The 17,321-nt window shown below is 32.7% G+C and overlaps 1 protein-coding gene across 3 annotated transcripts in view; it reads right to left on the reverse strand.

Annotated features, from left to right (window-relative positions):
• Nedd1 (NEDD1 gamma-tubulin ring complex targeting factor) overlaps positions 1–17,321 on the reverse strand; it is a 58,165-nt gene that overhangs the window by 7,441 nt on the left and 33,403 nt on the right. For 2 of the 3 annotated variants that reach the window (XM_015482906.2, XM_048803568.1), the window contains exons 6-13: positions 12,730–12,959; positions 11,251–11,452; positions 10,703–10,898; positions 7,716–7,844; positions 4,736–4,783; positions 3,631–3,833; positions 2,596–2,752; positions 1,565–1,721 (exon numbers count right to left, since the gene is read on the reverse strand). In XM_015482906.2, coding sequence (XP_015338392.1) covers positions 1,565–1,721; positions 2,596–2,752; positions 3,631–3,833; positions 4,736–4,783; positions 7,716–7,844; positions 10,703–10,898; positions 11,251–11,452; positions 12,730–12,959 — 1,322 coding nt within the window. The remainder of the gene's footprint in view (positions 1–1,564; positions 1,722–2,595; positions 2,753–3,630; positions 3,834–4,735; positions 4,784–7,715; positions 7,845–10,702; positions 10,899–11,250; positions 11,453–12,729; positions 12,960–17,321) is intronic. The other variant, XM_048803575.1, reaches the window with a different exon arrangement.

Below are 17,321 nucleotides of genomic sequence, written 5' to 3' on the forward strand. Positions count from 1 at the left end.
CCCCCATTCCTACATATTAAGGCTTTCATAACTACCTTTTCGGCCGCATCTCGTCATAGTACCTTCTCTCTGCAAGTATGCCTAAAATTTACAATTGTTTCTGTGCTCATACTGTTCCCACACACTTGAGTATAAAATAAAATCTCTTCAGTCATTCTTTTCTAAATTTGCCCCAGCAAATTGCTCCTTTTCTGTGTTTCCAACATCATTTTGTTCAGACAGTTCTGCTATTATGCCATAAATATTTATGTATTCCTGAAAAACCTCACTCTTTAAAACTGTGTATTGAAAATAATAGGACTTAGGAAAAAAGAATTGAGGTCCACCACTCAAAACTTATGCAACTTTGTCACAGAGCACTAACAAAAACAAATCTTAATAAAAATACTAGGACAGTTTTAAAAACATGGTCTAATAGATAAATATTGAATAAGACACTTTACCTTAAAAAAGTGATGGTTACTTAATGGAAGAAGATAGAATGCAGAAAGATTGGGGCTGTCAAGTTATAGAGGCAAGGACAAAATGCTACCCCCCCCCAATCCCCACAAATGGGGAATAACCACAAAATAAGTGCTTCTAACACAGACCATATAGCCACACCAAGTTAAGAGAAAGTCAGAGGAGATGGACATTGACAGGGGCTTCATTAAGCTTTTTACATGCACTTTACTTTGGCTGCTATTATAACAATGAAATTTCCCAATTGTTTTGTCAACTCTGCCCGATTTACCAATCACAAAAGAACTAATTCACATAAAACACCTATCATAGAAGGATGTACTGTATCTGTCCTGAATAAACTACAAGTCCTTTTTGGGTACAGAGGTCATTTTTGTATCTGGTACATAAACGAGGTACACGGTAAATGCCAAAATAATTTTTCTTTAAAATATACTTTTCTAATATTAAAAACTACATTTTAAAAATATTTTAAACATAAAAAAGAAATATTCACAAACAAAAACTGCACATCTCCAATATTCTTACTCATTATAATCCCAAGTAACTATAGACTAGAAGGGGAGGGAGGAAGAAACCCCACAAAAGATTCTAATAATTGAAAATGGCTTCCAAAAATACTGAAATAAGTAAAAGGAAGCAAAATTCTAAAACACATTCAAAGGATGAGATAGGCAAGAATAAGGAAATTTTTCTATATTACATATGTTATATTATTACATTCTGATGCATTCTATATAAAAATATTTAGAATTAATTTAAAAATAAAACACTTAACAGGTGATCTATAAGTACTGATATAAGAACTACACATGAGTTTACAAGAATCTGTTCACAATTTGAAGATTAAAAAAAATTCCAGAATAGCAGTCTGCATGCTAGACTTCCCTGTCAAGCTATCTAGGTAAATGGGCCTGTTCCTGGTTGATAGTCAATAAATGCAGTACAACTAGATCAACAAAATCTATCACATTTTCTATGGTTTTATGTTCACAATAATTTAGATAAAAAGTAGTAACCATTACTTATAGTTCTGGTTTTACACTAATAAAAATAAACAAACAAATGCAAGGTTTAGATACAGTAATTTCTCAATTACTACCTAAAGTCATCCAATGTTTCCTGTATCATATTCTGAATGAAACGGATTTGAACAGATGTCAATGGTGCATTTGGTCGATTGTTTCCGATAGTATCAACTATTTTCTCTGAGAGTGAACTGGCAACTCCAGCAGTGACAGAGGATGCTATCTTTGGATCTAAAATAAAGAATGGAGAAAATATGAATGGATTAAGAGACATAAAACATTTCTAAATAAGATTTGGCATGAGGGAACTTGAAAAACTGGCAAAGAACAGTGTTCGTCTGATATTTAGAAAAATTCACTGTCTAGAATACAATTTTAAAAAATTTTATATGACATTATTTCTAATAGTCATTTATAAACTGCCAACTGTCTAATGTAATAATATGATAGAGGAATTAATCTTGAAGAATCTCTGAACCATTTCTTCTAATAAAAGACGAATGAGACAAGCTATACCACAAACCAGATAAAGCAAGACTATCAAAAACAAACAGAAGGAGGGTAGGAGTAAAGTAGTGCTATAGGCAAAGTCTTGGCATTTCAGCTAATGCAATACACCCACAGAAACCTTAAAGTAAAATACAAATAGTTATATAAAGAGTTGCTCCTATATGAAGAGTTCTTTTATACAGAATATTCTTAGAGGTGAACTTCAAACTCTTTAAATTGCAATCAAGTTTTATGAGTCTGTGGCTTAAAATCTAAGAGAAAGATTTAAATATGAAGAAGAAAAACTACAATTTAGGTAGTTAACCATCCCTTTTCAAAGGGTCCTAAATTATAATTCTATCTGTACCATATTTAATAAAATCCTTACATATTAGATTGAAAATGAAATTCACACAAAAAGGGGAGGAAATCAATATTGCTGAACTTAATCATTCATATACATATGTCATTGTTTTCTAGACACTAGACAAGCCAATAAACTTTAAAGTCCTTGATTTTTTTTTTAGTCTATGATCACTCTATCCTTTTTAAGTTAAATATTTGGAGGACTTTTCAATTTAACATTTTCAAACATTATGAAGTTTTATGTACTTACTTGGAGTTGAAGATCCATTAACTGGTGGTTCATATATGAACTGAGCTTCAAATTCTTTCTCTGGCTTTTCAAATTTCTCAAGATTTCTTGTTTGGTTAGACGATGGAGAATTATTTAGATTTCCAGTTTCAGTACCAGAAGAGATCAACTTTGCAAACTTTATATTTAAAACAAAATAATTTTTAATATACTTAATTTCTTGTTTTACCCATATTACTAATAAATTTTTTACCTATTTCTCCTACCACTCCCTCCCCCTTTTAACAGAAGACAGGGTTGGGGAAATGAAGGAAGAATACAAAGAGAAAAAAATATTCTGGGACTAGCAGCAAAATAAATTAATTTTACAGATCAAAAACAATCTCTGCAATAACATCATAAGGAAAAATAACTAATTTACTAAGCATCTTCTGAACATAATTTAAAATGAAAATTATTGGCCAAAATTAAAAAAAAAATCCCCAAACTCTTATGCGACACCACACAAAAATATTAAAAAACAAATCAAAAGACGTATTTACTCCATAATTATCTTTTAATATTATTCTAAAAAATAAATGTGAAAACAAATAAACACATACTATACACCTAACTGACTTGGCCTTCCTATAACAGATTTTGAACGCTTACATAAGAAATTAATTCTATATTGGATACTGTATTTTTCATAAAATGGAATAATGATTAATTTCATTCTTAGCACCATCAAATTTGCTCTAAAACTTAGAGCAAACATCTTAACCACCAACTTGATGTTTTATGCTGCAATGGAAATATATTATTAAATTCAGGTAACAAGTGTTCTTACATAGACAGTACAGCAAATATTTACCTTAAGAAAAAATAGTATACATTTATATCTGCTGTTACCTTCAACATAGCCAAAGACAGATTTCAAAAATATTCTTTAGTTGTTAAAAAGTAAATATTATTCTACCTAGTAAGTGCACAGCACTCTCATTAATTAGGATATATCCTGGCAGCCACTCACTTTCTAGTGACAAAGTGACTTCAGTATCATTTTCAGGCACATACCTGTTTGAAGGAATCTTTAGGATCCTGTTTTCCGAGAAATGCTTTCTTAGACTCAGCTATCAGATCATGATTTTCATTTTCTTCTTTCCCTGGAGATCCCATAAAGACATTGAGAGGACTAGAATTCAATGCTGAAGTATTTAAAGTTACTGGATTTTTTCTTGGAGGAAACACTGAGTTCAGTTGTGGTAGAAAGTCAAAGCCTGAAGAAAAGGAGAACAAAAATGGTACATGATATCCTTTATCTTGGATATTTAAAATAAACACTTAATAGAGTCAGAATAACATAGCCAAACACATAGGAACTTGAGTCAGAAGACTAGTTTCTCAGCTATTCCCCTTAAATGATGTATACTCTTAGGCACAAATTTAAAAATCTTAAACCTACTTCCTGATATGTAAATGTGAATGATGATCTCTCTCTCTCTTAAGAGTAGTGAGGCTTAAAAAATATTACATGTGAAAATACCTTGAAAACACAAGGAATGCTTTATTAGTTTTTGATAAATGAAGAGGGTTAATTTGGTATGTATCTGTGGCATGTATCTTAGTAGGCAGCCTCTAAGATGGCTTCTGACTCATCTTTTGACACCCACGCCCTTGTGTATTCCTCTTTCTTTGAATATGAGTTAGACCTGGGAATTTTCTTCTAACAAAGAGAATATGGCAAAAATACTAGGATGCCATTTCCAAGATAAGGTTACAAACACACTGTGACTTCTATCTTGGGTGCTTTCTCTCACTCTTTCACTCACCTATTCTGAGGAAAATAGCTGTTCTATGGTCAGCTTTCCCATAGAGATGCTTAACTGTCAAGGAACTAATGTCTCTAGCCAAAAGCCATATGAATGAGCTTGAAAGCAGATTTTTGCCCAGTTGAGTTTTGAATTGAATGCAGCTCTGGCTGATACCCTAATTGAAGCATCAAGAGAGATCTGAAGGCAAAATCATCTAATCAAATTATGCCCAGACTGTCAATCCACAGAAGTAATAAAATGATGTTTGTTCTGTTAAGCCTCAAAATGTTGGGGTGACTTGTTACACAGCAACAGATAATCCAACAGCATTTTTAATTTTCATGAAAATACTTCTAAATAGTTCTTACCATCTCCTCTGCCTACAGACTCATCAACTCCCTTGTTAACTTCACCATCTACAATAAAATTTAAAAAAATCAAATTTTAAAGTAGTGAAAAATAAGCCATAGCAACTTAAGACTTCCAATTCTTTCCCCAAGGAGTTCAGAGACTATCAATCTTAAGAAGGAGTGAATGAGGTTAAAGATTAAAGCTAGTACTTATTTAAACTTCCCTTTTCATTCTTTTAGCTTCATTCTTCCAAGTTTACATAGTCAGAAGGAATAAACATGTGTATTTGTATAGAATTATTGGTTATCTTCTGCCTTACCCTAGTCAGAAAATAACCACTTAAATTTCTGGGTCAGAATCTCCTATCTTTCACCTAATGAAAAAGGAAGGATCCTTTTAGTATAAAGAGAAAATCAAAGTACATAGTTAAAAAGAGTAAAGAAGGGAAGGAAGGTGGGTGAGGTGCCGTACTCCTCTAATCCCAGTGGCTTCAGGCAAGCTTACAATGCAATTAAACTCCAGTTTCTCCATCTCTACAATGGGATAACGCCTTAATCATCTTGTTTGGGGGCTCAACTGAAATAACACAAATATTGTGCAAGTATTACAATGTTATAAAAAACACTAGGTTTTATTTTTATTTTAATGCAGAATGTGTAAGATTATTTCAATGCTATATTATTCATCGATTAAAAAAACACTCAATTTTAACAGATTAATAGAAAAATGGACAAGTCACTAAAAAATTCACCAGAAATTCAAATGACTAATGAACATGATTATTATATTAGTGTTTCAGACCTAGTAACTGTATATAATATGACCGCTACACACAATCTTATAAATTTCCTCTTAAAAGAGAAATACTTTTATTTACAAGATGAAGAAATCAAGACAAAAACAGATTAAGTCTTTTACTTAGAGAGCTGCATCCTTGAGATTAAAAGAAAAATCCCTCAACAATGAAAACTCTCAGCACTATATTTAGTAACTATGTTTTTCCATATTAATAACATAAAACTCTAAAAGAATTGAGGACATATGCCTCAAATTTTCATCACATTTTTAAAAAACAATAAAAGTAATTAAAGGAAAAATTAACTTAATCATTTCTCTTAAAACTCATTTAAAAAATTTAATTTATAACTCTTACAAAAAGCCCTTCCTACATTCTTCAATGCAAAAGGTGCTCTAAGCAGGTTTCAGAAGCCAAGTTACCCAACTCAGGGCTGATCCTAGAAAGCTTTCTCAATTCTAGCCACTCTTTCCTTAGTTTTTGGTGCTGGAGCTTGAACTCAGGGGCACTCAACCACTTAGCCATATCCCTTCAGTTGCTTAGCACTTTTGCTGAGGCTGTTTTCTTTCTTTTGCTAAGGCTCGAGATCCTCCTGCCCCAGCCAACCGAGCCACTGGGATTAGAGGAGTGCGCCACCTCACCCGCCTTCCTTCCCTTCTTTACTCTTTTTAACTATGTACTTTGATTTTCTCTTGTACTAAAAGGATCCTTCCTTTTTCATTAGGTGAAAGATAGGAGATTCTGACCCAGAAATTTAAGTGGTTATTTTCTGACTAGGGTAAGGCAGAAGATAACCAATAATTCTATACAAATACACGTTTATTCCTTCTGACTATGTAAACTTGGGAAAGACAACATTAAAATAAAAATGAAGTTGTAAAAATCCTAAGTGGATGTAACAATTTCAAGAACCTAATACTGGGGCTGGGATTGTAACTCTGTGGTAGAACTCTTGCCTCACACCTGTGAGGCACTGGGCTCAATCCTCAGAACCACATAAAAAATATAAATAAATAAAATAAAGATATCATGTCCATCTACAACTAAAAAAACAAAAACCTGATATTTTGATTCTCTCTAAGCTTTCACTACTATAAATAAAACTGTAAACCCACAAATCTTTGTAGGCTTCTCTGAATATTTTCTAAGGTAAATTTGTAGAAATGGAATTAATAGGCCAAAAAATATGATTAATTTAACTCTTCCAAATTACCCTCTAGATATTTACCCAATTATTGATTACATTACTATAAATAGTAAGATGTTCCCACATCTTAAGTACAGCATCTAAAGTACAGCACCTAAAAATACATCAAAAGATGAACATTAGCACCTAAAAAGTACAGCTAAATACTGTCTTAGTTCCCACCTATCAAGCCAGCAAAGACTTAATGGCAATATTTTTAATATATATTATGTATACACACAAGCACAAAATATGGTACTTTCATACACAGCATAAATGAGGAGGTATTCTATCATATGGCCATATACTCTGTGAAAACATTTAACAAATATCAATTAAACACTAATAATCTAGGGCTGGGGTTGTAGCTCAGTGGTTGAGCACTCGCCTAGCATGTGCATGAGATCCTGGGTTCGATCCTCAGCACCACATAAAAATAAATAAATAAATAAAGTTCAATGTAGTTAAACTTCCTATTAAAAAAAAAAAGAAAAAAGACCCCACTAACAATTCTAAATTTTTTAAACTAGGAAGATATTTTTTGCATACCAAAACATCCAAAATTTTAGGGAGACTTATTTTGAAGTAGATACAAGTAAAAGACTGCCTATAAAGGTAAAACTTCCTTTAAGAAATTATTTTGGTTGGCTAGGGCTCAGTGGTATAGCACTGGTCTAGCATTCATAAAGCCCTGAGGTTTGATACCCAGCACCATAGTAAAGAAAGAAATTTTTGTGGAATTAAAATACTAATTTGAGAACTATTTGCATAGTTACCATGTGAAAATTACCAATAACTACTTTAGAATTATATTATCTGCAATATCAAAAAATATATTTTTATATGTGATAGAGTATATATGTAAAATATCAGAAAAATGTTGCTCAGGACAAGAGAAAATAAGCCAATTGGTCTTAATTAACTTGAGTATACAAAAAATATTACCCACATTTTAGGAGGAGAATGTAATGACCACCAGCAAGAGAACGTGATCCACCCATCTGAATACACTTACCATCTCTGATAGGTGAGAACATGTCCCCTAAACTACTTTTCCCAGTATCATCAAAGCTGGAGAAATCCTGACTTTTTCCACTGTCAGTTTCCTTAGATAAAATATCTGTATTTATGCTTCGAGGAAAACCTTAGATGAATTAGATTAAAAAAAAAAAAGTTGTTATTAAATCTAATTAAACATCATCAGAAGCTAAGTTGAAAAAATTATCAATATTACCCATTTTTTAGAAATTTACAACTGTGAGCATCCGTGAAAAAAAGCAGAATATGACAATAATTAAGCCAATCAGCACTTTCATGGAATGAAGGGCTCCTCAAAAGCAAAAAGCTTATCTGTTCATACAGCAACACTTTATTTTAGCCATTTTAATGGAAAATTTCTGAAATAATTTACACACTTGGCTGCCCTCTGAACACAGCTTACTTTTGTTGTGAACTCTTGGGTTCATCTACAAATGATGGAGGCAAAAAGTCTGGCAGGTATGTAGTACAATGCCTAACAAACAAGATTCATTACACAACACTAAAGAGGTTGCAGCAGTTTATTTTCTCTGGCAGTATATAATGCAGGGACTTTGTAAGAGGAACTCTGTAGGATCAGTAGCTTCTTGCTCATTTCTGGGTTAAGGAATGAGTTCTTGAGATTTGAGAAGTTGGATGAAAATCTGGGAATGGTAGCACATTACTGTGCTATATTTTAAAGTGTTTTATTTAGCATCTCAGTCTCAAATGAAAACTGCAAACCCTAGGATAAAAACAAAGAATGGACTATTGTATATCCAAAAATGTCCATGTCTTGCTAACAGAATAAATTTTTCTAATAACAACTGCTAGAAAGCTAAAACATAACCAAATCATTTGAATATCACAACCACTGAAAAGTGTTTACCATAAGAGTTAAACTGTTATAAAGAGACATTTTCTCTCCTTCTTTCTAGGTCTAACTCCAGCCTATAATAATATGCAAGCTTTAACATGCACAAATTAAATAAAAAAAAAAAAAAAGTTTGGTATCATATAAAAACAGTGCTAAAGCCTTAGTTTTGACTTCTTAAACAAATGTTTTGTACTAAAAATGAGCACCAGAAACAAGTCTTCAGAGATTCTTTTCAATATCTAAATCAGGACAACTTTAGTAGAAGCAACAATAATTACACAAAGCATAAAACAATGAGAGTGATGGTGATGATCATGAAGATAACAGTATCAGCAATACCACCATCCACTGTCTGCCTTGTGCCAGATACTTGTGATACATTTTTTCTGATTTTCACAAAATCCTAAAAGCTAAATATTATTATCTCAATATATGGAGGGAACAAATGAAAGTCTGGCATGTTAAGAAAGCGGTCTAAAGCTGTCTAGATAGGAAGTAATAGATCTAAGATTTAAGTCTAATTACTCTCAATGCTTCCCAGGGGAAAAAAATGTGTTTTGTGTGTGTGTGTAAAGATGTGTGTATGCGTGTGTGTGCATACATGTTTGAAGGAAAGAATGAGGAGGCCAATGTAACAAAATTTACAAAGTGGTGAATTTGCTAAAAGCTCAGGAGTTATTTGAGTAATATTAAAAACTTTCTGTAAATTAGCAATTATTTCAAAATAAAGTTAATAAATAAAAATCTTTAACTGTGGGGGCAGAGCAAACAATCATTTTGCCAGAAATTTTGTGTATTTGCCTACCATTATCATTCATCAGTGACCCAACAGACCCATCTTTCATTTCCTAATTAATGTTGTCATCCTTAAATAAGAGACTCCTTATTAAAAACTAGATACATAACAGTGAGACTTGAGTTTAGAGTAAATGAGAGAACTTATTTTTTAAAAATATGAATCAAATTAATATGTTTCTAAAGAATTTTTTAACTTATTGGCAATTTTCATAATACAGTTAATTCTAACAAATTGGCTGACATTACTCAAAGTCATATTTCAAAAAGAACTTATTCTTTTAGGTAAATAGCAATGGTATTTGTCTCCAAGAGTCCTTAAATAAGCACCCAATTATTTTCTATACATAGTGACTATTCTATAAGGATGATATAGATATTCACAGGAAATTGATAGTAAATATACTTAAAAAAAAACTATTCCATACTATCAAGGTCAACAAATTAAAGTTTTGCTGCTACTTGGAAATATTAAAACTCCAACCCAGAAGATACCAACAATGATTTTTGCCAAACTACCTATCTTGAAAACTTAAAAATATATGAATATATTGAGCATATTTCAAAACTAGTTTGCCATTAAGACTTTTAAAAGTACTGCAAATTGATGATATAGCCTAATATACTGAAAACAAAAAGGTTTTCAGCAATATGGTCTTTACTGGGAATAAGGGATGTTTTCTATTTTAAGTATGATGAAGCTTATTATAATACCTTCCCAAAGTCTACAGGAACTTTTGTATCAGAACCATCTCATCAATGATTATCAGAATAGAAGAAATCATTGATAAATAAAAAAATAAATGAATATGTTGCAATTTAACAAACTGCTAATGTATTGCTTAATATATGCCAGGTACTATTGAGCACCTAAAAATATTAATTACAGCACCTTACTTTTCATTCTGAAATATAAAATAAAAGGAGTCATTAACAGCTTTTTTTTTTAACTATTCAGTCAAATTATAATGAACATCAAAGTTTCATATTCTCTATTGAAAACACAATGGAAAGTCACCTAGTGTTTGGTAACACTGAAGATGAATGATTTCTAAGTTGGCATCATTCCATTTTTTAAGATAATCACTATTTCCTACAATAGAAGTTTAAATAAATAGAATAAGTGCCTTTCATGAATTAAAAAAAAAAAAAAACTTATATCCAAAGTTAAAATTTTCATTTCTTCAATGACATCTACTGATAATTTTACCTAAATCTCAAATGAATTTTGAGATAAACATTCTTAAAGAAAGTGCTAATTAAATATATTTGGGGAAGAAAAAAACCCCAAATTCTACATACATAACATTTACCTGCTTTGTCCTGAACAGCAACTGTTGCTTTCCCCACAGCTGTTGTCATGGGTTGCGGGAGAACTGTGGAAATGGAAGTAGCAGTTGCTTCTCTGACAATTCCAGAATTCTGAATTCCTCCACCAATGGTGCTCGCATTAATGGCTCGTTTATTCGCTGCTGTGACCTTATTTGAACAGTTTTTATTTAAACTGGACTAAAATGTAATGAAACATTTAAAGGATCAGGTTACTAATATTTTCTACTATACGTTAATATTTTATATTCTCTATTAGATTAAAAACATTTTCTTCCCTTACATATCTTAAGCTTGGTGTTGGATCTAAGTTTTCTTCTAAACCAATAAAAATACTTTTAAATACTTTTAAAGACAGAGAAAATTAAGTACCCACAAATTTTTAAAACTAAGTATCAGAGGGCTTTATGCTAAAGTTATTTAAAATGCTGTCATATAATTATGAACCAATATACTGCATTTAAGTGAAAAAAATTTACATATTTTGAGCTAGAATTTTTTACTAAAATAAAAAATGCTGAAAATATCTCACCTTAGTAAGAGCAGTGGAGTACTGAAATGCTATACACTGCACAGATGTCTTGTGAGCACTGATGGTTTTAACTGGTGATTTCAACATCCTTAAATCATATTGATATATTTTCCCACGGGAAGATCCAATAGCCAAAGTGGCTCCATCTGGCATAAAATCAACTGCAGTCAGAGGAGTGTCGGCCACCAAAGTTTTCACTACCCTTTAGAAAAGGGAACAAAGTATATGCAGATATGTGTATAAGCTTATGTGATATAAATGTTTACTAACCAAGTTAGAATTGGGTAAACAGCATACACATCCCAAACACTTGTTTAAAGTAGAATTTTAGAATCTGTCTTAAGAGACATTTCTAATAAAATGACATGTAAGTAACTGCTGAATGTTACATCCTATTTTTCTATTCACTTTCAATAAGTTCAAATCTACATCAACCAGAATGTAGAAAACAGCACCTTGAGTAATTATTATCTTGGAAGTGAATGTGACATAATACTTCACAAAAAGGGTTTCTAGCCTCAGGGTTGATGAAGCTCTAAGTAACCACTTTCCATTTACTGAACTGCTTAGGTCTCAAGAGGACCATGACCTTTCACAGGGAAGCAGCTGCTACTTTGTTCTCAGTTGTACACTTCTTGACCAAAAAGCTAAAAGGAACAGAGTCCATGTAGCTTGATCCTGAAGAAGCTAACACAGAAATATGGATTCTGATCTGCTGAAGCTGATCTCTTTGCCTGTGTGTTTAGTGTGAGAAGAATGGCTTGCTAACTCAGAAGAGAGTGAAAAAAGGAACAGTAAAAACTCTAGCATCCTAACAAGGCCTGACAGTGGGAACTTCCCATCAGGTATCTTGAATACAGCTCTAGCACTCTTGTAGCTGGTTTTTGTTTACGTAACTGATCCAGCACACCCATAACTGAAGAAAGAAGAAAAATGGGCCCAGATGTTTAGAAGATCATCTAGGGGGCCATAATCCTCCAGGGATATTTGACAATATTTGGAGAAACTTTAGGCTGTCATGACTCTGGCAACGATAATAGGATTTAATAGGTAGAGGCCAGGGATACTGCAAAATACCCTACAATAATTGGAACAGCCCCCCACAACACAGAATTATCCAGTCCACAATGTCAACAGTTTAGGAAACTTTGATCTAGAAAATAAATTAATTTTAAAGCAAATTAATCATAATGCTTTAAAAATATGTATTTACAAAAAAGAATAGTAAGCATGCTAAAGTAAAGACATGAAAACATTAAGATGTCATCCCTCAATATTTATATTTCAAAAATACCCTAAGTAATATCCATACTCCTATCAATTTTTTCTGCATGAAAAGAAAAAGAGCTTGATTTTACTAGCTATATATATTAAGTGTAAAAACATTAGATCCCCTGGACATTAGCCAGCAGTCTATGTTTGTTAATAAAATAACTATTTTTTTTAAACTAAAGTAAGATATGAGCACATCACACTTACTTCTTACTTGAAGTGTCATAGAGGATGATTCTTTTATCCAAGCCTATGGTTACAAACAGCAATTCATTGACAGGAGAAAAACAGATGCCTGAAGCTGGAGCTTTATGCGTACTATCAAAGTTATGATATGAACTCTGACTATTCACATCCCAGAGAGTTACTACTCCATTATCTGAAACACTGCCCAATAGCGATTTCTTGAACAAGGAGTACTTCAAGTGCCGAACAGACTATAAAAATAAAAGAATAAGTTTTACATAATGGTAAGCATTCATAAAGACATTTTATATAAGCTATAAATAATAGTCAACTATACATTTCACATGGGGTTTATGACTTCTCTAGTTTCAAGACTGACGTATTTCTATCACAACAATCACACTATTATTTTGGGGGTGTAAAATGAACCCGAAACATGCAAATATTCTATTAATTGAATATCTGTCATGATTTTATCTCATATAGAGATTGCCTACATTATGTCCATTAGGGTTAGAACATTCACCATAAATACTGGACTTGATCAGAGACAAATCATGAACAAGTATAAAGGAACACTAGGAGAGAATAAGCAATAATATTTCACATTTGTTTTCTATATATACTTTAGGTATCTGGGTATGTTTGAGTATGTGATAAACTGACAACTTAACACCTGAAGCATAATAAGACATTAAACCCTAAAGGAGGAACTGGCAATGCTACAGACCTGAGATAAATTATATCCACTCTTTCAAAAGTATCAGCCTAAGAGCAATGTTGGCCATTTTCTAAACAATAATCCCTGAGGCAGTGAAAACATTCTCCATTTCCAGTTTTTAATGCACCAAAATAAATAAAGACACAGGATGGGTAAACAGGTCTTACATTACAACAGATTGAATTTTACCTATTTTTCCAAAAAATGACACTCAAACTACTGATATTATAATGCATCATAAGAATTAAGTACTTGACTTTTAAGCTACTTTCCCCTGCAAATTTATAAACTATGTAATTCTACGATGTTTTTTTAAAAATAACAGGCATTTACCTTCCATAACAAAAAATGTTTAGGAATAACATAAAACAAACTCTAACTAAGGAAACCAAGTATTTGCTATCAAACATCTAGGGTAAGATAACTATTATGTTCACCCATTACATTTGGCTCTGTTTTTCATATAGCTAAAGTACAAAAAGAAAGTATTGGTTTATATATTTTTCATTTTTGTTGAGAAAAAGCATATACACTTGAATAGACAAATCCTTCCTCTGGTCTACATTCAAGAATAAACCTCATGAATTTTGACTACATAAGACAGAATTCTTTAGTGAATTATAATTAATGGTTTAGAGTCATGTGCCAACCTATCAAAACATAAGGCAAACATTAATTTTCAAGGATTTCCACAGCACTTTGTGTTCATATACTTACGATCCTCCACATGATCTAAATTTAGATGAAATGCACAAGCAGAAGTGAAAGAAAGAGAACACCATAAAAACATAGATCCATGGATTCTCAAAGTTTATAAAGTTCAAACTGATATTAGCCACAGCAAAAATTTACCTAAAACCTTCTTAAAATATGGTTATCCAGAATCTGTCTGAGTATATCAGGGAACAAGGAGCTTACCACTTTATATAATAAAACATAAATAGTTAAAACATATTTCTTGACTCACAAAAGCTAAATTATATATATTGCTTCAAGTTCTTAAGATCAACATGGCAACTTATTAAGAAAAAAAGGCGACAGATAATCATAAATGTTATTCTCAGATAAACCTGGCTTTAGGTAGAGGTTTAGCCAAACTAGCCATGATTTAGGTAAATACTTAAATTCTCCAAACATTAATATTCTCATTTATAAAATATAAAAGACTTTTGTTTGCCTATCAAGACTCTTTTGAGGATTAAATGGCAGTTCTGCAGATTCAGATGGACAGTAGCTTTCACCACTGTCTCATAGTTCATAATACTTTGTTCACTGTTGCTTGTATACCCATCATTCGATCAATTTTTAGACTTCATTTTTCTTTCCTTATGGTGCCAGGAATGAAACCCAGGGTTTGGGCTTATTAAGCAAGTAGAAAGCACAAACTCTGGGCTATGTCCCTAACCCTCCTGGGTTTCTTTCTTTTCCTTCCTTCTTTCTTTTCTTCCTTCCCTGCGCGCCCCCCTCCCTTTCCTTCCTTCCTATCTTCTCTTTTCTCTGTTTTTAAAATTTTGAGACAGGTTCTGGTTAAGTAGCCAGTCCAGGCTGGCCTCAAACTGCAATCCTCCTGCTTCAGGCTACACCATCACACCCAGCTCCTACAAAGATTTTTTTTAAAAGATTCATAAGTAAGCACACCAACTTCTATAAACGTCTATTCTTTGATCCTGTATTAATATTAATAGGATATCATTTCTGAACTTTCTACATCTATTGTATCATCAGTCTTAACTTGTTAAGCACTTATTTTGTTAGATTATAAACTATTTCAAGAAAAAAAAGTTCTACAAAAAAATCAACTGATTACAATAATCTAATGCTGCACATTTAAGTTACCTCCATTTCCAAGTACCTGACTACTACAGTTTCTTTAAAAAAAAAAACAAACAGCTAATTTGCAAAATAATTTGTATCTCATTGTTGTTCTTGCTTTAAAAGGTCCTGGTTGAAAAATAATATGACCATCTGTCTCTCTCCTTTTGTGAACTGCCCATTAATACACTTTGCCTATTTTTACTGGGTTAAGATTTTTTAAAAGTACTAACTTACAAATCTTAGTATAAGGCCATAAACACTCTTAGAGGTTATAAATATTTTTCCCATTTCCTTTTAGTTTTACTGATGTTTTTTTCTTGCTTTCTATCATAGGTTTTAAATTTTTACATATTTAAATTTTCTGGACTTGTCTCCCCTTATGACTTAGAAACAGAAAAGAAAATACATTCATGATATTTTCTTATTGCCTTAGTGTGTAGTATATATATTGCATGTGGACATATGCATACACACATAAATATACATATGTAGTTTCCCTTTTGACTCCTTCCCCTCCCCTTTCCTTGATTCCCAGGTCTTCTTTCAAAAGCACTAGCTGATAACCTCTTATCACCTGAGCTACTGCATGTTTAACCCACTTCCACTCTCAATGGTTTCCTAGCAATCCTTCCTAGTATTGTAGAAACACCATCTTCAAAATGGAAATCTGAACAGATTTCTCTTCTGCTTAGAGAAAGATCTTAATTGGAGAATTCTGGGAAATAATGATTATAATAGTGGCATTTCTTTAAACTCTTCTTAAATTCCACTACTCATATGTATGTGTGCAGAAAAGCAGACCTGAGACTTCTTTAGCAAGTTCTGCTTTCAAGGTTGGTCCTTGGCTGGCATTTGGGAACTTGAATTTTGGGTGGTTCCCATTATACCTGATAGGAGTGGTTCGCTATGCCTAAACTATTTGGGCAAAAGATGAGGTGTATGGATGAACATCTGCTTTCCTTCTAGGAGTCTGGAATTTTGGCATATATGAGTAGCCAGAGAGGCTGCATTAGTGGAAGGCTGCCAACCCAAAGGAACTCTGCCCTAAGGTACTGTCTGTTCTTTGGACCCACTTATCTACCCACAATGCATTTATTCTCTCATTAAGTGCCTATGGTCCCCACTTCTCTCATTTAAAGAAGGGTATATAAGCTTCTAAATAACTAGCTTCCAATAAAAACTTACTTGCAAGCTTTTCCTGGTAGATAACATTTCATACAATGTCACAATTTTATGCTGGAAAAATTAAGCACATTATCTCTGTTGATGCTTACAAAAATGTCTTGGCTTGACACGCTCAGCACTTTGAACTAGAGAATCAGCCTCCGGATTCTCTGACCTCACAACACCTACTCCAAACTCCTCCTACAAATCACTGGATCCTCCTTCTGGAATTACAGGGAATGGCTTTCACTAAGTTCCCTTGCCTAAGGAGTTCATCCAGAAGGAATAAAATCATCTTGGAAATCTCACTAAATCAGGGAAAATTAATCACAGAAGAAACTAAAGGTCATCACTATACATACTGGACAGACTTCCCATCCCTTCTGCGGATGTCATCTGAGAGACTGCCTTTGTTCACAGCACAATTTTCAACTTCCCATAACTCGTCTTAACCCCTCCCAAACTCAGAGGAACTCTGCCCTAGGAACTATCTGTTCTTTGGACCCACTCCTCTCCCCACAATGCATTTATTCTCTCAGAAAGTGCCTATGGTCCCCATTTCTCTCATTTAAAGAAGGGTATATAAGCTTCTAAATCTTACTCAATTATTGGGTACTCAGTTTTCATTCTTACCTCTCCTGTTATCAGATGTTTAGTTTATTTCAGCAAATTCAATCTACTGAACCTTCAGAGGGCAGAAAGTGAAGCTACCTAGGTGAGTTAACTTGTCCTCTGCAAATTGTCCTTTGTAAACTTGCTTTTTGTTTTCTTTCCCTAGCTTTTTAAATTCTAAATAAGACATTAAGAGCTACAATAAGTTATTCCAGAAAAAGGAAACAAGGGAAACATTATCATAAGGCCTTCTAATCAATAATCTTTCTGCAGATATACACAAGCCAAAACATCTGATAAC

This window comes from Marmota marmota, unplaced genomic scaffold, assembly GCF_001458135.2.
Source record: "Marmota marmota marmota unplaced genomic scaffold, marMar, whole genome shotgun sequence".
Taxonomy (NCBI): Eukaryota; Metazoa; Chordata; class Mammalia; order Rodentia; family Sciuridae; genus Marmota; species Marmota marmota.